Source organism: Pituophis catenifer, unplaced genomic scaffold, assembly GCF_029215685.1.
Source record: "Pituophis catenifer annectens isolate HBS135680 unplaced genomic scaffold, rPitCat1.0.hap2 SCAF_1, whole genome shotgun sequence".
Classification (NCBI taxonomy): Eukaryota; Metazoa; Chordata; class Lepidosauria; order Squamata; family Colubridae; genus Pituophis; species Pituophis catenifer.
The window spans coordinates 343,349,840-343,370,799 of NW_027256881.1; the positions used below are offsets into that span (position 1 = coordinate 343,349,840).

A 20,960-nucleotide genomic window follows, 5' to 3' on the forward strand; every position below is an offset into this window, starting at 1 on the left:
ATAGCAGGGGTCTCCAACCTTGGCAACTTTAAGACTTGTGGACTTCAGCTCCCAGAATTCCTCAGCCAGCAAAGCTGCTTTATAGTATCTCTTCATACATTGGAAACATGACCACTTAGTCTTCAGGAATTTGGGATTTGCTTGCAGGTGGCTGCTTAGCTTTTGGGGGGCAGAGGAGAGGGAAAACCACCTGGAATCGGGGGCCTGATCGGGGCCCCCGTTAATTTATTTCCTGTTTTTGCATTCTTCCTGACTGTAATTGAAGCCTTAGAGGCAACCTGTCTTATGGGGCCAAGAATTCGCCCAAGGATCTCTCTCCTCACCTTTTGCAGAGCCTTCTGGACACGTAATATTTTTGCAATGGCATGAGGAGGAATCTGTAATGTTTCTGCTGTACGAAAAGGGGGCAGGTAGATGAAATTTTTGACGAGACAACGGTGGGAGGCTCTGGTGGATTTGGAAGGAAAAATAGGCGGTTGGAAACGACCAGGCATTAATTTTGATTTTTTTAAAAAAAAAAAATTATTTTTGGGCTTTGTTTTGTTGGGTGTGGTTGATTGGGTGTGGGTTTTTGTTTTTTTTGCAGGAAGGGTAGACAGAGGCCGCGGTGGAAATGGTTGTGGGCAGCTGTGAAATTGTGTATTTGGCTTCCCGTGAAAGGGAAGGGTCTTCGACCCACCAGCCGCTCACCCAGGAGGAAAGGCTAAGGACCTTGACTGGGCTCCCATCATTCAATTCCATCAGCCCTGTGGAGAATAGCCATCCCTGCCCCCTCCCCACTCCTGGTCTCTCTTGAGAGGGGTCTTGGAATAAAGCCAAACCAGGAATAACCTAGGATAAGGTCTGGGGCCAAGGATCACTCTCCCTTCCTTTCCTCTCTTCCTTTCTCCCATCCATTACCTCCCTCCCTCTCTCCTTCTTTCCCATCCATTTCCTTCCTCCTTCCTTTCTCACCAATCTCCTTCCTTCCTTTTTTCCTTCCTTCCTCCCTTTCTTTCTTCCTTCCACCCACTTATTTCTTTCCTTCCTTCGTTCCCCATCCATTTCCTTCCTTCCCACCCACTTATTTCTTTCCTTCCTTCATTCCCCATCCATTTCTTTCCTTCCTACCTATTTCTTTCCTTCCTTCCTTCCCCACCCATTTCCTTCCTTCCTTCCCACCCATCTTTCATTTCTTCTTTCCTTCCCCATCCATTTCCTTCCTTCCTTCCTTCCCACCCACCTATTTCTTTCCTTTCTTCTTTCCCCACTCATTTTCTTCCTTCCTTCTTTCCCACCCATCTATTTCATTTCTTCCTTCCTTCCCCGCCCATTTCCTTCCTTCCTTCCTTCCTTCTGATCCATTGTTTCCTTCCTTCCCGTCCCTTTTCTTCCTTCCGCTCTTTTCCCTTCATCTCTCACTCTTTCTTTCTTTCTTTCTTTCTTTCTTTCTTTCTTTCTTTCTTTCTTTCTTTCTTTCTTTTTCTCTGTCTCTCTCTCTTTGTCTCTGTCTCTCTCTCTCTCATCAGTTAGCTCAGACCATCTCTGCTTCCTGGGGGTGGGGGGACGTGACCTGGGGCAGGGGAGGTTGCTCGGTGGTCTTGTAACCTCTTGAAAACCTGTCTTTTATTTCCTGACTGGCTGCTGGAGGAAGGAGCCCAATTCTTCCCTGTCGCTGGTGGGATTCTTCGGCGTTCAGACCTCCCAGCTTGGGCAGGCTTCTGTGTCTTTTCCTCCTCCTCCTCCTTCCTTTCTTTTAACTTGTTTTCTCCTCCAGTGCAGCCTTCTCCTCATACAGTCTTCCTGGCGAGTTTCCCTTCCTTTCTCTCTCTCTCTCTCTCCCTTCCTCTTTCTGTCTTTCTTTCTCCCTCGGCTGGCATGTCTGTCTGATGCATGGATGCTTTCTCTGCGTGGAAAAATAAAATATGTTTTTCACCGCAAACCAGCATGGTTTGTTGTTCCCTCCTTCTCTTTCTTGTCTTCGCTCCCAGGGCATATCTGCATATTTTTCAGCCTGTCCCAATTTTTCTTCTCTAAGTTCTGCAAGGATTTCCGATATTCGGCAGGCCGAGGTGATTTTTTTCCAAAAATTAGAAGTGGGGAGGAATCTCCCTTTGCATTTCAGTCAAGTTTGACACTTCTCAACCTGTCCTGAACCAAAAACGTACTTCTCAGGCTATTATGAGGCAGGGTCACGCTAGGTTTGCAAAAAGAAAAAAATTGCCCCCCAGATAAATAACATTGGAAGAGATGATTTCAAAATGTTATTTTATGCAGAGCGTTCAGGAATAGGTGCATATCTTCTACAGGAACGTTTCCGCTACGTGCATAAACCAGCATGATTTTTTTTTTTTTTTTGGGCCGGTATGTCAGTTTTTGGAGTGACTTCTAATTTATTTATTTACTTTGCCTAAGACACTTACGGAGGTCATGCAATCACCGATATGCAAATTTAGTTAACTTAAGCAGTTCATCAATTCTGTGTGGTGACAAAAACTGATGCCAATAAGCATGTAGGAAAATGTGAAGGCTGAACGAGGTTGTAGGATAGGATAGGATAGGATAGGATAGGATAGGATAGGATAGGATAGAATAGAATAGAATAGAATAGAATAGAATAGAATAGAATAGAATAGAATAGAATAGAATAGAATAGAATAGAATAGAATAGAATAGAATAGAATAGAATAACAGAGTCGGAAGGGACCTTGGAGGTCTTCTAGTCCAACCCCCTGCTTAGGCAGGAAACCCTACACCACTTCAGACAAATGGTTATCCAACATCTTCTTAAAAACTTCCAGTGTTGGAGCATTTACAACTTCTGGAGGCAAGTTGTTCCACTGGTTAATAGTTCTAACTGTTAGGAAATTTCTCCTTAGTTCTAAGTTGCTTCTCTCCTTGATTAGTTTCCACCCGTTGCTTCTTGTCCTACCTTCAGGTGCTTTGGAGAATAGCTTGACTCCCTCTTCTTTGTGGCAGCCCCTTTTTTTTGACAACTTCTCCGTTGTACATGGATAGAGAGAGATGATAGATAGATAGATAGATAGATAGATAGAGAGATAGATAGATAGATAGATAGATGATAGATAGATAGATGAGAGAGAGAGATAATAGATAGATAGATAGATATAGAGATAGATAGATAGATAGATAGATAGATAGATAGATAGATAGATAGATAGAAAGATAGATAGATAGATATAGAGATAGATAGATGATAGATAGGTATATAGATAGATAGATAGATAGATAGATAGATAGATAGATAGATAGATGATAGAGATAGATAGATAGATAGATATAGAGATATAGAGATAGATAGATAGATAGATAGATAGATAGATAGATAGATAGATAGATAGATAGATAGATAGATAGATAGATGATAGAGATAGATAGATAGATATAGAGATAGATAGATAGATAGATAGATAGATATAGAGATAGATAGATAGATAGATAGATAGATAGATAGATATAGAGATAGATAGATAGATAAACATGCTGACTCTGTAAACATCTTCTCTCTGTCTACAATATCTATCTATCATACCTCCCTCCCTCCCTCCCTCTCTCTCCCCCCCTCCCTCCCCCTCCCTCCCTCCCTCCCTCCCCCCCCTCTCTCTCAAGAGCCCTGGTAGTGTAGTGGTTTAGAATCCAGTATTGCAGGCAAACTCTGCCCACTGCCAGGCGTTCGATCCTGACCAACTCAAGCCTTTCATCCTTCCGAGGTAAAATGGGGGACCCAGATTGTTGGGGGCCATAGGACGACTCTGTAAACCGCTAAGAGAGGGCTGTAAAGCACCATGTGAAGTGGTATATAAGTCCAAGTGCTATTGTTATCATGGTGAATCCTTGAATCTCCAGACTGAGCAGGATCAGTGGTATCTTCTCCAGAAGACATTTCCCAGGCTTGCTTTTCATATCTGGAACCTTTTCTATGCAGATATGCCCCTTTCCTTTCCTTTCCTTTCCTCTAAGGTGTCCTGCCACCACATCTCTGCTTAGCTTTTTCCCCAATCCATCCATTGTCCCCGTTTGCTAATGTGTCTGGTGCCAAGTCCTCCATGCAACCATCCCTGGCTTGGCTGGTACCCCTTTCCCTGCCTTGCACGGCATGTCTTTTCACAGCACTTCTCCACTAAAGTGGGGGGACCCCCCAAGCATCAAAACCCCAAGATTTTTGTTAAAAACAAATCCATTAAACTAAAGGTAACGTATGCTCTCTTTTTTTTTGGATCTTGAAACAACTTGGTGTTTAACTCTTCAAGTACCAAAGACGGTAGACTTGGATGCCTAAGAGAATCTCTAAAATGTGTCCCAAAATCATGAGATTAGGGAGGGGGGAAAAATGGAATTATTGGGATGAAAAAAAAAAAAAGACATTGCCCCAATTTTTCCAAAATCCATAGATTCGGCTTCTTCTTTGGGATAAGTCGTTTCGTTTCCCTTTTCGATAAGTCCTTTTCTTCTCAACGTTGACTTGGTTAGATGGGTGAAGGGCCAAAAACTCCATTGTCCCATGGAGCCATTTGACTTTAGGAACCCTTTAAAAAAAAAAAAAGTTTGGGGAGGTGTAGGTTTTGTTCTTTTTTAAATAGTCAGTGACCTGACGTTGAGGTCTCTAAAGTCTATGGTACCTAAAGGGTTAAAATTTAAAAAAAGAAAAGAAATCCTTATCGCTTCCATATAAAAGCACAGTCAGGTTCCGTTGTTGAGTCTTGGACAGTCAACATTTAACGCGTGTGAAAGGTGAGTACTGGCTAATTCACAAATACAGCTCAACCTGTTCCCTCTTCCAGCCCTCTTAAAATGGCCTATTCTAATTTGCACATCTTAGGATACCTGCCCGGCCCTTGGTGGCCTCGGTGAGAAGAGGGCATAGTGCCCGCTGCCATGTGCGGGCACACACACCACCATCCCAGTGCTTAATCTCCCTTGCCCCTTGGTCGAGAAAATGCAAGTGCCCGCCTACACGCTAACACCTACCCGCCAACCCACATGCGCGCCTGCCTCCTTGAATTCACACAGGTTGGGCTGGATTGTGAAGGAAACTCCTTGTGGATCCTCTCCAACAGCAAGGCCAGCGTGGGGTGGCATCTTGGCACAGACGGTATGGTCCAGACAAGTCATAGAATGGAGCATTCCCTTGGCCCCTCGGCTTAGCCAGAGGAGAAAAAAAACCCAGTTCATGATTTTTATCTGACCTGCCCCGAAGTGGATTGTTTAGAAGGGTGAGTGGACAGACACCCCATCCCGTCCCCTCCCGCTGGGAATCAGGTTGGCAAAAGTTGGAAAGTCTGCATTTTGGGGGTGCTGCCCCTCTTTCCTGGAAGTAGAGTTTACTGGGTTGAGGACTCCTGTGTTTTCAAAACCATCCAGAATCTGGTAGGTCTTCTTTTAGTGGGTTTCTTGGTGAGGAGAAAAGGGTTAGATAAAGGTTATCTTGTTGAGGATCATGGGTAGAAAAAGACCCCTTTCAGACAGCTCTCTGTCGGGCACAAATTAAGAATTAAAACCCATTCCTCAGAGGACGTGAAAGACCTTTCTAGTTTAGAGCTTCTTGTTTAGCCTTATTTAATCCTTCATCTTATTTGGTGCTTCTTGTCTAGCCTTGTTCAATCCTTTAGCTTGTTTAATGCTCCTTGTTTAGCCTATTCATTCGTTTACTCCAGTGTTTCTCAAACTTGGCCCTCTTAAGACCCATGGACTTCAACTCCCAGAAGCTAGCTTGCTGAGAGTTGAAGTCCACTGGTCTTAAAAAGAATGGCCAAGTGTGAAAAGCATGGATTTAAACCATTTGCATAGCTGCCTGTCTCACCACAGGAATCCTGAAAGTAATGTGGCAAGAGAGAGCGGGTTTGTTGGCATCTTGAGAAAATCATATTTTCCAAATAAAAATGGGATGTAGAATGAGGTCCTTATGCTTTTATTCACATCTCCAAATTTTGGCAAGGATAAGTTTGCCAAAAAATAAATATGGCTCTTACAACAGTGAATCTCAGCAATCTTTAAGCTGGGTGGATTTCAACTGCCACAATTCCCCAGCCAGCCCAGCTTAAAGTCGCTGAGGTTCATAAACACAGTTTTAGTGTATCCCACCGTTCACTAGATGCTTTTGAGATTCTATCCAGCTCCGTGACTCTGTGATCACCTGGGGCAAAAAAAATTGAATTACGGAAGAGGAATTGAAAGTTGAATTTCATATCTCAAATTATACAGTCTATAACAACCGCCTTCTCCCCCTCCAAAATAGGTAGGAAAACAACAAATCCAACATAAATTGGATAATTTTCGGCACTGTGCTATCTATCCTTGAGGAGGATTTATAACAATTTGATTGTCTTTGATTGGAATAGTTGACTTGTCCCAGTTTTGAAGCAGGGGAGAAATTCAGCAACTCAGATCAGGCCCTGTACTTTTGGTGCTGAAGATTTTTTTTTTTTAAACTTATTTAAAACAGGCTGACCTCCTCTTTCCTTTTCAAACCTTCCCAATTAAATAGTAAAAAGAACAAACCCGGAATACAGTAATGGGATTATTTGGAAGGTGTGTAAATTGGGAACAATGGAATTCAGCACAAAAAGACCAATCTAAGTCTATAGAGCAAGTTCGAAGCAGAACTAATTGTATAATCCGACGGGCACGTTAACTAACATGCATGAAAAATTAGATTGGGTGTCTCTCATTCTCCCCCTAAACTGAAATATTTTATGGGCTGGGAATGGACAAAATACAGGAAGTTCTCTACTTACGACTGCAATTGAGCCCAACATTTCTGTGGCTAAGTGAGATGTTTTTTAAGTGAGGTGTGAAGTTTCCGAAAGATGCCCTAATTAATTCATGAGCCATGAGTCAAACTTCAAAAGAAATACAGTCATTTATTAGGAGCACCATTTCGGCAATATTCGGATGCAGTTAGAACTAATCCCACATAGATTTACGTTCCCCTATGACCCTGTCTCTCACCTCCTCCCTGGCCATGTCATAAATCACATTCTCCAATTAACCACTTTGGCTGGCTGTGAAATCCAACACCCTCCTTCTGATTGCGGAAAGAAAGCATGTATGGAATGTAGCTTCAGTTAGGGAAATCAATCAGCTCTATCAGTTCTCCCTCCCTCCTGCTTATGGCAACTTGAAAGCTTTGCAAGTTGACATGAGGTTTTTTTGCCCTATTTTACAACTTTCCTTGCCACATTTCTTAAGTGAATCACTGCAGTTGTTAAATTAGTGACACCGTTGTTAAGTGAATCTAGCTTCCCCATGGACTTTGTCGCAAAAAGGGATCACATGACCCTGGGACACTGCGACCGTCATAAATATAAGAAAGCATCTGGATTTTGATCACCTGATCACGGGGATGCTGTAAAGGTTGTAACTGGGAAAAATGGTCACAAGTCACATTTTTCAGTGCCGTTGTAACTTGGAACAGTCACTAAACAAACTGTTGTAAGTTGAGGACTACCTGTATCTTGTGTTTTGGGAGATTTTTTTTCCCACCGTAAGATGATTTTGACAGGATCAAAACAGGAAAAATAGAAGGCAAAAAAAAATGATGACCTTCTCCCCAGCATCATCGAATAATTCCAGTGCCTGAGCTTGCTTTCTGAATGTCAATTTGGGAATTTGCATAAGAAAAATGCATTTATAACCTTTCAAAACCCTCTTCTGAATCTCCCTCAATGGGGCATCTTGATTAGACCCTTTGACTTCAAAATGCTGAATAAGCTAAATTTGGGGTTGGTTTTATCGTTATTATTACAGGTAGTCCTCAATTTACCTTGTCAATCCTTTTAATCCTTTAGTTTATAATATAAAGTACAAAAATAAAAAGGCAAATAATAGGAAAAACAGGAGAGGGAAAAGGGAAGAGAAGAAGTGGGGGGGGGGAAGAAAAGGCATTGAATTCCGACTCCCTTTGGTGCAGTAGAATAAGATAATAGCATCAAACCTCAACTTTTTCTTTTTCCATAATAGTATAAACTAGCCATTTCTATAACAACAGATTTATCTAATCAATAAAACCCAAACTCAAAGTTTCATTTTTTTTCCACATCAAGCACAAAGTCCAGAATCGGTTTCCAATTAGCAACAAAAGTTCTTGTCTTTTTTTTTCTTTTATCCAGTCACTTTAGTCCTCAATTTACGACCACAGTTGAGCCCTGAATTTCTGTTGTAAAGTGAGACATTGGTTAAGCGAGTTTTGCCCCATTGTATGACCTTTCCTGCCACAGTTGTTAAGTGAATCACTGCGGTTGTGAAATTAGTAACACGGTTGTTAAATGAATCCGGCTTCCCCATTGGCTCTGCTGGTCAGAAGGTCGCCAAACGAGATCACCTGACCCCGGGACACTGCAACCGTCATAAATATGAATCAGTGGTCAAGTGACTGAATTTTGATCACGTGACTGTCGGGATGCTGCAACGGCCATATGAAAAACTATCATAAGTCATTTTTTTCGGTGCTGTTGCAACTTCGAACGGTCCCTAAACGAACTGTGGTACGTCGAGGCCTGCCTGTATTAAATTTCTTTGCCGCTCGTATCACAATCCGAAGTGACTCTGAGCTAAATGTGGGGAAATTTATTGGGGACAATGTGGCTATTTGCTTACCTCTAAAAAGACCTTGGTATTCTGACCCAGCTCCCCAAACACGACAAACCCTCTGACGTGAACTCAAAAGATTCCTTTATTAGGATTGCCGTCAGCTCCGGCAAAAACCAACAAGCCTGTTCGGCCGGAAGATGAATAGTTGTCTGCCACATCTATTCATCTCCGCCCCCTGCCTTTTATCCCCAGAGTTAGGGTGGGGCCTCGTTAGCAGCGGTGGCTCTTCCGTCCCTAGAATCGGCCCATAGATTTCCACTGCTCTCCTCTCCTCTGCTTTCTGCGAATCCACGTGTCAGGCACTGGACCCAGCTGTTCCTCCTCTTCCTCATCAGCCACCTCCAGACCTTGGGGCTGTTGACTCTCCATCTGAGGCTGAGGGCCGGCCCAGGCTCCGCCTCTGTCTCTCTCTCTGACAGCTCCATTCCCTCTTCCCCCTCGGAGCTCTAAGGTAGCCTTGATGCTGACCCTGACTCCCACGCCTCCTCCTCCTCCTCTGATTCAACTGTTGGAGGGGCTGGTGGCCGACAGGCCACAACATTGGGCCTTTATATCTGGCCTTTTGGCTGTCCCTATCTGGCCCTTATAGATTGCTTTTATTTTGAGGGCAACTGATACATATAATTTTTTTTATTTATTTTTTTTATTTTTTATTAGATTTCTATACCGCCCTACTCCCGAAGGACTCAGGGCGGTGCACAGCCAGACAATAAAAACACATACAATACAAAATTTAAAAAATAGAATAAAATCAAATTAAATAATTTTGGCCCCGACAAATTTAAAACCCCAAACTTTTAAAACCAATAATCTTACGTCTGTGTGTGGGTGTGTGCCTACACAACTTCACAGGCCTATTGGTTTGGCCTTCCACAACAGTCCCTGTTTCTCCTGTGGCTCCTTAGGAAAATTAATTCTCCTTCTCTAAAGAAGTGAGAAAACGGATTTTGCATAAAAACCCCAGGTTATTTCCAATTGGATATGGCTAGGCCAGAGGTCGGCAACCTTAAACACTCAAAGAGCCACAAAGGTCCTAACCGGAACACCACTACCCTGCCCCCCTCAATTCTGGAGCCGACCGGAAGTCCGGTTCCCCCACCATAGAGTCTCCTCCTAGTGTGGCGTCCTTTTTCCTCTACCTGTCCTGACCGAAAGCCCTATCAATTGTGGAGCCAACCGGTGACAGGGAGCCACAGCAGAGAGATGAAAGAGCCACATGCGGCTCCAGAGCTGTGGGTTGCTGACCCCTGGGCTAGGCGTTTAAAAATGGCATCCGTAACTGAAATAAAATTTAGCCATTTAAATTTTAGAATTTAAACTTTAGAAACGGGATCCGTAATTTGAAATAAAGAATAGACTCTCCATAAGGAAAGAAGATTGCGAGTTAGTGCTTTTCCATCTAAATTAGTTTGACCTTGACGTGAGGGAAGACTTGTATTGACATAACATTTTTGCAAATGTTGCTCTCCTTATTTTGAGCTACCCGCTATTTTTTTTTTCAACCTTGGCAACTTTTTAAAGATGTTCCGGACTTCCACTCCCAGAATTCTTTGCTGGCTGGGGAATCCTGGGAGTTGAAGTCATCCCTGTCCCCCGTGCCCCCATCTTAAAGTGTCTTAGCTTGTGAAACGCCACCTTTACTTGGATTTGGTTTGGAAGGCAGGTTTCCTACTCGTTTCAATTGGGATTTACCATTCTTCCGGGAAAGTGTAGCTTCAGGGATAAGAACAGGACTGTAACTTGAACCCAGAACTCTCTTGGCACCAGTTAAAAAGAAGGGGCCTCTCTGTTTCTTTTTTTGCTGAAGCCTGTCATAAGAAGCCAGATTGGAGGGTAGGGACAGGGGTGCTTTGGGGTTGGGGGGGGGGAGCCAGTGAGTTCAGGCCCGGATCTTAGGAACCTTCCGTGAATCCCATCGTCCCCAGCCGAGCTTTCACGAGACAGTCTGATAAAGTTAACCAGTGCTGAAGGTAGGTAAACCCAGACTACTGAACGTGGACTCTAGAAGGCTTTGCTTGATGAATAATTTGAGGATTATTATTATTATTATTATTATTATTATTACAGTTATTTCCCTTATTTTATTTTATTTGGAACCCGACCGTTTGTCTTTTTTTTTTTTTAATCTCTTGATTTCTTTGCGTTCCAAAACTTCTCTGTTGCTTTTGAGTGTCTGTCGCTGGTTTTTTTGGAAGGGGGAGGGCTAGTTAAGAAATTGAGATGTGTGAATCCTACAAGAGTTGGTGAATTATTTTACAGCGATGGCAGGCTGGGCATCAACCCTCCTTTCCCCTAAACACAAACCTTCTAAACCAGGGATCTCCAAATGTGGCGAGTTCAAGACTTGCGGAGGGGGCTGGACTAGAAGACCTCCAAAGGCCCCTTTCAACTCCGCTGTTAATTCTGTTAAGACTTGTGGACTTCGACTCCCAGAATTCCTTAGCCAGCCAAGACTGGGGAATTCTGGGAATTGAAATCCACCAGTCTTAAGTTTTGGACTATCCTGCCTTAAAGAAACCAGGAAGCCCAAGTGAGAATTTCCTTGAGCCTCCTGAAATTAAAGAGAAATTTTTTGCTTCTCTTGTTAACCAGATTTTATCAAGGTGTATCGGCTGTAAAGCTTGCCAGGAAACAAAAGCCTCTAAATTTACAGTCAGTCCTCGACTTACAACCATTCCTTTAGCGACCAGTCAAAGTTACAATGCCACTGGAGGGAAAAATGTGACTGAAGACCCGTCCTTGCACTTATGACAGTTGCAGCATTCCCACGTTTAACATGATCAAAATTAGGTCGCTTGGCGACCGACATGTATTTACGACGGCTGCAGCCTCCCCGGCGGTCACGTAAAAGCCATTTGCGACTTTCCCAGCCAGCTTCTGACCTGAATGGGGGGAAGCTAGATTCGCTTAACGACCGTGTGATGATTCACTTAACAACTGCAGTCTTTCACTTAACCACGGAGAGAAAAGTTGTAAAATCAGGCGCAATTCCCTTTAACAACCGCTTTGCTTAACAATGGAAATTCTGCTCTTAGTTGCGGTCGTAAGTCGAGGACTACCTGTAGAGCTCACTCCTAAGCCTCTTTCAAGGGGAACCTAGCTGAAGACGGGAAGGTGAATATGAATCAGGCCCCTTTTTAAACCAAAAAGAGAGTAAATCTGCCCCTTAAAGATTTTCCTTCTCTATTAAATTAATGCTGGTTAACACTGGCCAGCCTGACATCTGGAGTGCGTCCAGTTGGGGAAATAATTGGAAAGAAAGAGAGAGAGAGAGAGAGAGAGAGAGAGAGAAAGAAAGATGATAGATAGATAGATAGATAGATAGATAGATAGATAGATAGATAGATAGATGATAGATAGATAGGTAGGTAGGTAGATAGATAGATAGATAGATAGATAGATAGATAGATAGATAGATAGATAGATAGATAGATAGATAGATAAGCCTTCTTTATGCTCTGGGCTCTAAAAGCCTTAATCACGGTTATAAATTACTATTTGCAACCTGCAGATTAGCAAGCGGAAAAGATGTCTACCATTCTCCTTTGGTTGCCGAGAGGGGATCCCAGAAAGTAAATAGATCATGGATCCCTCATGGCTTCTAGGCCAGATTGGGAAGGAAGCAGATTCGGGGATGAGATACGGTTGGTGATTGGTGGAATTGCAGATCCCGGCAGTCCAGAGTTTTTTCCCCAATGATGGGAATAGGATAGATGGCAGGGAGGATTTATCCTTTTTATAGGAATGGAAGAAGCACAATGTTCTTTGCTGGTGTTTCTCAACCATGGGGATTTTAAGACGGGTGGACTTCAACTCCCAGAATTCTGGGAGTTGAAGTCCACCCGTCTTAAAATTCTCACAGCTGAGAAATACTGATCTATGAGTGGCAGAAACTCAAGATGGCGTCTTAAAATTCCCGCAGCTGAGAAACGCTGATCTCAGAGAGGCAGAAACTCAAGATGGCTGCCGCCATGGTGAGCACTATCTTGACTTTTTTGACCCGCTAAGCACCAGCTAGCCCAACCAAGCCCCCGTGTCTCTTGAGTTGCGTTGCCCGCTTGCTTTTTCGCCCCTGTTAATCCTTCGTTTATTTCCGTTTTCATGGAAAAGAAGCCCATTTTTTTTTAGTTTTTATTTGTTTATTTTTCTGAGTTTATATGTTCCTGGACCAAGCTTTTTTTTTTTTTTTTTTTTTTTTTTGGTGCGTTTCGTTTCGGGTTTTTTTGTTATCATTTTTTTCCTTTTTTTTTTCCTTTTATCTTTCCTATATTTTGTTTTCCGCCCGCCCCCTCTTCTCCTCCCCCCCCTCTTCCCCCGATTCCCACCACCCCAAACTACCCCTCCCGCTACCGTAGAACCGTCCGCCCCCCCTCAAGACGTAAAATGTGTCAGCACCAGGTCCACGGCCATTCTGGTAAGTTGGCAACCACCTCCCGTTGAGAGCCAAAACGGTGACTTGGAAGGCTATAGCGTCCGGTATCGAGGCCTGGATCCCGAGGTCAGCGAATTGAAAGAGGTGAAGGATATCCCTGCCACAACCACCCAGATCAGCCTGGAAGCCCTGGAGAAATGGACAGAGTACCGCATCACCGTGGTGGCGCATACGATTATGGGGCCCGGCCCGGAAAGCTCGCCCGTCATTGTCCGTACCGACGAAGATGGTAAGTGGGACTTCTCCCTAAATTTATTTCCATCTCTATTTGTATCCTGCCTTTATTGTTTTTACAAATAACCCAAGGCAGTCAACTTAGCCAACATATCTTCCTCCTCTTGTTTTCCCTGTAACAACAACCCTGTGAGGTGGGTTAGTTAGGCTGACAGAAAGGGACTGGCCCAAAGTCACCCAGCTGGCTTTCGTGCCTAAGGCAGAACTAGAACTCACCATCTCCTGGTGATTGGCCCAGAATTACCCAGACAACTTTCATACCTAAGACAGGACTAGAACTCACCGTCTCCTGTTGATTGGCCCAAAGTTATCCAATGGCTAAGACAGGACTAGAACTCACCATCTCCTGGTGATTGGCCCAAAGTTACCCAGCTGGCTTTCATGCCTAAGGCGAAACTAGAACTCACCATCTGCTGGTCATTGGCCCAGAATCACCCAGACAATTTTCATGGCTAAGACAGGACTAGAACTCACCGTCTCCTGGTGATTGGCCCAAATTTACCCAGCTGGCTTTCATTCATAAGACAGAACTAGAACTCACCATCTCCTGGTCATTGGCCCAGAATCATCAGACAACTTTCATACCTAACACAGGACTAGAATTCATCGTCTCCTGATGATTGGCCCAAAGTTATCCAATGGCTAAGACAGGACTAGAACTCACCATCTCCTGGTGATTGGCCCAAAGTTATCCAATGGCTAAGACAGGACTAGAACTCACCATCTCCTGGTGATTGGCCCAAAGTTATCCAATGGCTAAGACAGGACTAGAACTCACCATCTCCTGGTGATTGGCCCAAAGTTATCCAATGGCTAAGACAGGACTAGAACTCACCATCTCCTGGTGATTGGCCCAAAGTTACCCAGCTGGCTTTCATGCCTAAGGCGAAACTAGAACTCACCATCTCCTGGTCATTGGCCCAGAGTCACCCAGCTGGCTTTCGTGCCTAAGGCGGAACTAGAACTCACCATCACCTGGTGATTGGCCCAGAATCACCCAGACAACTTTCATACCTAAGACAGGACTAGAATTCATCGTCTCCTCATGATTGGCCCAAAGTTATCCAATGGCTAAGACAGGACTAGAACTCACCATCTCCTGGTGATTGGCCCAAAGTTACTCAGCCAGCTTTTGTGCCTAAGGCAGAACTAAAACTCCTCATCTCCTAGTTCCTAGTGATTGGCCCTAAGTCTCCCAGGTGACTTTCATGCCTAAAATAGGACTAGAACTCACAATCTCCTGGTGGTTGGCCTAAAGTCTCCGGCCAACTTTTATGCCTAAGGAGGGACTATAACTCACTGTTTCCCGCTTTCTAACCTGGCGCCTTAATCACTAGGCCAAGCTGGCTTGTTCCCGGATGAAACACAATGATGAAAAAACTTGTTTTAAGATTCAAACGTAAAGATGCTTGGGACCAGTGATGTCATATCTATGTCCCATGTTTTTAATTTTGAATTATTAATAAAAAACATTTTTAAATAAATTTAAAAAAAAAGATTCAAACGTAATTCCTGTTTGCTCCCACCCCAAAAAAAAAAAAAACAGTGTAAGGCCCATCTGTTTGTAAAATAACACCTCCCTTTCCATGTGAGAAAGTGGGTTTCTCATTGCCAAAAACTCCAGGGACATTTTCTTTTCGGCCTCTGCAATAGGAACGGCTTTTTGGGGGAGCGGGGGGGGAATCCCAAAATCCGTGGGAACCTCTCGCAAGTGGATTGCCGAGGCAGCGAGGTAGAGCCAAGCAACTCTCCCCAACAGAGAGGGGTTGCGAACAGTCCGTAATGAATTCCTAGTGGCACTTTATTTATTTTCGAGCGTCTCATTTATCACACTCTCTGGAAAGGACGTGGTAGGACGGCCAAGCGTCAGCTGGATAATGGAGAAAATATAAAAGAATTGTCGTGCCAATTTTGGGACGATAAAAACTGAGAATTTAGAGCACTGTTTCTGCTTTGCTGGCTGGGGAATTCTGGGAGTTGAAGTCCATACATTTGAAAGTAGCCAAGTTGCAGAATCATTGATTTAAAGCCTCTTTTGTGGCTGTATTGAACTACAGGGTAATCCTTGACTTACGACCATAATTTCTGTTGAGAGACATTTGTCAAGTGAGTTTTGCCTCATTTTACGACCTTTCTTGTCCCCCGTTGTTAAGAGAATCACTGCAGTTGTTCAATTAGTAACGCGACTATTAAGCAAATCCGGCTTCCCCCATTGACTTTACTTGTCAGAAGGTCGCCAAAGGCGACCGCAGCAACAGTCATAAATGTGAATCAGTTGCTAAGCGTCTGAATTTTGACCATGGGGGAATGCTGCAACAGTCGTAAGGGTGTGGTTATAAGTCACTTTTTTTTCAGTGCTGTGGTAACTTCGAACGGTCACTAAATGAAACCGTTGTAAGTCAAGGACTACCTGTATATGGAACAATCTGCTTTTCTTAAAGGAAGCTGTTGTTCTGTTCTCATTTTCTAAGCCCGTCCATTTTTATTTTCCCCGATAAAATCTTCCCCAGTTGAAGTGTATCCTTGTAACCAAGTTATGATGACTAACCATTAATGGTTAGAATGCTAGCTGGTCCTTGTCACTTTTCATAGCACGTAGCAACCCTTACCTGACTTTGCCTGTTTCCCCCTCAAGTTAAGAAAGATCTCTTATTATTTATCCCTGGATAGGAGGCCACCAGGAGATCCCAATGTAGGTTAGATTGAGAAATCCTTCAAAAAATCCTAGAAAAAGCAGGGAGAAATCCTTTCCAAATTGTTCTCTTGAAAACTACAGGATTGAATGTATGAAAGTTCAGGAATGAAGATTAACCTGTTGTGAATCTTCGCGTTTTCAGCCACAGCTGAATGGTTGAGAGATTACTAGAAATTGTTGTGGCTTCTTTGTCTATATGACAGCACTGCAATTTGTTGCCTGGGGTCCTATGTTCTTCCAGGGTTTGAGAGAATTCTACTTTTAACCTAGTTAAATTGTTTGAGTTATACAGGCAGTCCTCGATTTACGACCACAATTGAGCCCAACATTTCCGTTGCTAAGCCGTTAAGTGAATTCTGCCCCCATTTTACTACCTTTCTTGCTGCTGTGGTTAAGTGAATCACAGCAGTCATTAAGTTAGTAACACGGTTGTTAAGTGAATTGGGATCACGTGACCCCGGGACACTGCAACCGTCGTAAATATGAATCAGTAGCCAGGCATCTGAATTTTGATCGCATGATCATGAGGTCGTAAAAGTGAAAAATGGTCCTCAGTCACTGTTTTTAGTGCTGATGTCACTGCAAACAGTCATTAAATGAATGGTTGTAAGTCAAGGACTATCTATATTCTACCAGTAATTTTGCCCCAAGGCGATCAGCATGCCTTCTGCCCTTTGCTTTAAGAAATTCTGACTTTGATCCAGCCCAACCTTGAGGGCATTTTAAAGGGGCATTTTATTCCCTTTCTTCTTAGGAATTAGCAATTTCCCCAAATCATCCAAATTTAAGAGGGGGAAAAAAAAAATTAACGTGCTATCGGAGTAGAAGGCATAGCTGCAGTATACAAAGAAATTTAAATCCAAGATAAGTTGATGGCTGGTTTTTCACCGACTGATCTGTTAGGTTGCCATAGGGAAGAGACTGAATAATTAAGCTTTTCTTTTTTTCTGGGAACAATTGGAGTTCAGAGCCAGAATACTTGGGGGAAATGCCAGCTAGAATTCTTCACTTCTCCGAATAAAGCTAGGAAAAGCCTTTCTGAATTTAATTTTATATACCCAGTTCTTTTCATTGGTTTCACAGTGATTTACAACCATTAAAACATCCAGTGTAAAACATACCCGCAAATATATCAACAATAAAACCTCTCCACCGGTTAACACAGGTAGTTCTCGAGCTACAACCACAATCTGGATCAGAATTTCCATTGCTAAGCAAGATGTTCTTAAGCGAGTCACACCCTATTTTATGACCTTTTTTGCTGTTCTTCTTTTGCCTTTGTCTTTCAAATGTTGAATCGTGTCCGGATGGGTTTGTTCTCCTATGTTGCGCCATGCGTTGGTGAAGTGGTTGGTTTGTTTCTCCAATGTCTCAGATGGCTCACTGCATTAGGTTGCAAGTGGTGATCATGTGACCTCCGGATGCTGCGACTGACATAAATACATGTCGGTTGACAAGCACCCAAATTTTGATCACATGACTAGGAGGATGCTACAACGGTCCTAAGTGGGAGGAATGACCCGTAAGTTATTTGTTTCAGTGCCATTGTAACTTTGAATGGTCAATAAATGACCATTTTTGTAAATCAAGGATTATCTGTATGGGGGGAGGGGACACAGATCAAAAGAGATTTATAACCTGGTTTGAGACACTGTAGTGTCAGATAGTCCTCGACTTACAACAGTTCATTTAGTGACCATTCAAAGTTACAACACTGAAAAAGTGACTTATGACCGTTTTTCACACTTACGACCGTTGCAGCATCCCTGTGGTCATGTGATCAAAAGGCAGATGCTTGGCAACTTACGCATATTTATGACAGTTGCAGTGTCCCGGGGTCCTGTGATCCCCTTTTTGTGACCCTCTAACAAGCAAAGTCCATGGGGAAGCCAGATTCACTTCACAACCGTGTGACTCACTTAACAACCGCAGCGATTTACTTAACAGCTGTGGCAAGAAAAGTCGTTAAACAGAGCAACATTCACTTAACCATTGTTTCTCCTAAGAGTAGAAATTTTGGGCTGAAATGTCGTCGTACGTCGAGGACGAACTATGTCTGTGAATTTACACAAACACTCAGCGAGACACACACTGGCCAACTTCGGCCACTGCATCACAGTTGCGAATTGCAGTTCTCGATGGGCACCTGGATATGCAAAATTGGGGGCCCAGCCAGCACCTTCCATCTCGCCCAAAAACCAGGCGCGCTTTCGCTAGCCGTTTTCAATGACTGATTCCTCCTATTAAAGTCGAACTCTTTTCTTTCTCTCTCCCCTTTCCCTCTTCTCTCTCGTCCTCCTCCCTTCTCGCTTTCCAGTGCCCAGCGCCCCACCTCGCAAGGTGGAGGTGGAAGTCCTCAATTCAACGGCCATCCAAGTCTTCTGGCGTTCCCCAGTCCAAAACCGCCAGCACGGACAGATACGTGGCTACCAAGTGCATTACGTACGCATGGAGAACGGCGAAGCCAGTGGGTTGCCCCAGATCAAGGATGTCATGTTGGCTGATGCTCAGGTGAGGGAGTGGGAACGGGGGTCTCTCCTTTTGGGTGACAAGGTGCTTCTCGTGGCTAGATTCGAACCCAAGACAACCCCACAGCTTATTAACAATGGATGTTTCCTTTTTCTCCTCTTCCTCCTCCTCCTCCTCCTCCTCCTCTTTTTGGTGCCTGAGTCAACTTTTGACTTCTGGCTGCTACAGGTAGTCCTTGACTTACAATAGGGATCTTGAAAAACCGAGTTTCCCTCCATCCTTTATACAGGTAGTCCTTGACTTACAACAGTTGATTTAGTGACCGTTCAAAGTTATAACGGCACTAAAAAAAAAAGGACTTGGGACCATGTTTCACAGTTACGACCTTTGTAGCATCCTCAAAATTCAGACGCTTGGCAACCGGTTCACACTTACAACCGTTGCAGCATCCCCATGGTCATGTGATCAAAATTCAGCCTCTTAGCGACTGACTCATATTTATGACCGTTGCAGTGTCCCAAGGTCACGTGATCCCTTTTTGCGACCTTCTGACAAGCCAAGTCAATGGGGAAGACAGATTCACTTAACAACCAGGCGACTAACTTAACAGCTGCGGTGACTCACTTAACAACGCTGGCAAGAAAATTCGTAAAATGGGGGGGAAAGCTCACTTAACAAACGTCTCACTTAGCAACAGAAATGTTGGGCTCAGTTGTGCTCGTAATTTGAGGACTACCTGTATCAACCTTCCAAAATTGCCTGTTTTTTCCACTCACCCTCTCCTTCCTTTGTGCATCAAACAGCAATATTTTGTCTTTCCCCCAAAACAAATCCTGTAAAATAAGGCAATTAAAAATCTCTTTAATCCTTGCCGAAGTGCATATTAAATCTTGTTTTTTGTTATTGAAAGAAACAAAAACTAGGGACTGACAATGACCAAAATTTGGAAGGTTGAGGGTGGCCTCTGATTGTCCTTAAGGCAGCGGTCACCAACTGGTGGTCCGTGAACCACTGGTGGTCTGCAAGAAAATTTTGGTGGTCCGCAGAAAAAGTATTTGCATTTTTTATATTGCACTAAATCAGGGGTCCTCAAACTACGGCCCCTGGGCCAGTGCAATGAACGTTTGTGTTGCTGCAGAGAGTCTCCCCTTTAGGGTCTTTTTGTGTGGGTCGGAGGGGGGCAGAAATTCCGACTTGGGGTCTGCTTCAGCCTCCTGGTGTGGGGCTTTGGGCGAAGGCTGGAGGGAAGCGCCGCTGGTGGCAAAGAGCCGGAGGGCCTTGTTCCAGTGGGAATGCCTCATGGCCTGGAACTGGCTGACCATCTCGGCCTGCTGAGCCTCCAGATGCCTTTACCTGGCCTTGCATTCCTGCGGGTCTTCCCTCTGTTTGGAAAGCCTATGCTCCTAGTCCTCAGTGAGATACTTGTGCTGAGCCTTCTTCTCGGCCAGATCCAATTTGAACTGAGCTCTTTTGCCAACTCTTTCTCTTAGTGGCTATTTAGCTCCAACAACTGTTTCCTGTTGGGGCCCTAAGGAGCCCAGGCAGGCAGGCGAGGAGTAGCGAGTAGAGGTTGGCAAGGCGCCCCTCGACATGAGTGACATCGAGTTGACCATGCCCACCCAGTCACATGACCACCTAGCCACACCCACCCAGCCAGTCATTAGGCAGATCATATTAGTGGTCCACAGGATTTAAAATTAAGAATTTAATTTAAGAATTAAAGAGAAGATAGTCTCGTCCACTCGGTCAGTTCCACAGGTAGTCCTCGACTTACAACCACAGAAGGAATCTGAAATTTTTTTTATTAAGCAGCGCGGTCATTAAGTCAGGCATCGCACAGCTGCCCCCGATTTTATGAGCTTTTTTTTTTTTCCTGTGGTTGTTAAGCGAATCACCCGCGATTTTTAAGCGAGGCAGCGCTTGAGATCTTCCCTGCGATCACAACTGTCAGAAAGCCAGGCTGGTTGGCAAGTGCCCAGATTGTGATGATGTGACCGCAAGGTATTGTGATGGTCATAAGTGTGAGGACTGGTCACTTTTAGAACGGTCGCTAAATGAATGGTCATTAAATGAGGACTTCCTATAATGATCTAATGCCAAGGAGAGTTTATTTATTCTCACCTGAAGCAGTGTAAGGTAGAAGCCATTTCTGGTACTACCTGGAGGTGCCAAGTGTTGATGTTTACACGCCAAGCAAGGATTTAGCTGCATCTCTCCGGTATAAAGATCCTAGTCCTCATGATTCTGATGAAAAGCCTCATTGCCTTAATAAGGCAATTGACCCAAAGGAAGCATTTTCTCCAGGTTTCAAAGGGCAGTCGGAGCAGCCCGCGGTCGAAGAAGGAATTGCAGGCAAGCATTGAAAATGTTTACAGGTACTCCTCGACTTAACAACCGTAGTTCAAAGTTACGACAGCACTGGAAAAAAAGAAGTGACTTAGGACCAGTTTTCATCCCCGTGGTCACCGGATCAAAATTTGCCCGCTTTGGCAGCTGGCGTGTATTTATGAGGGTTGCACTGTCTGTTGCAGTGGTGCTGTT

At 44.0% G+C, this 20,960-nt stretch overlaps 1 protein-coding gene across 1 annotated transcript in view; it reads left to right on the forward strand.

The window, feature by feature from the left end:
* Positions 1 to 20,960, forward strand: part of PTPRS (protein tyrosine phosphatase receptor type S) — a 270,711-nt gene that overhangs the window by 170,888 nt on the left and 78,863 nt on the right. The window contains exons 11-12 of the mRNA XM_070944543.1: positions 12,945 to 13,250; positions 18,268 to 18,461. Coding sequence (XP_070800644.1) covers positions 12,945 to 13,250; positions 18,268 to 18,461 — 500 coding nt within the window. The remainder of the gene's footprint in view (positions 1 to 12,944; positions 13,251 to 18,267; positions 18,462 to 20,960) is intronic.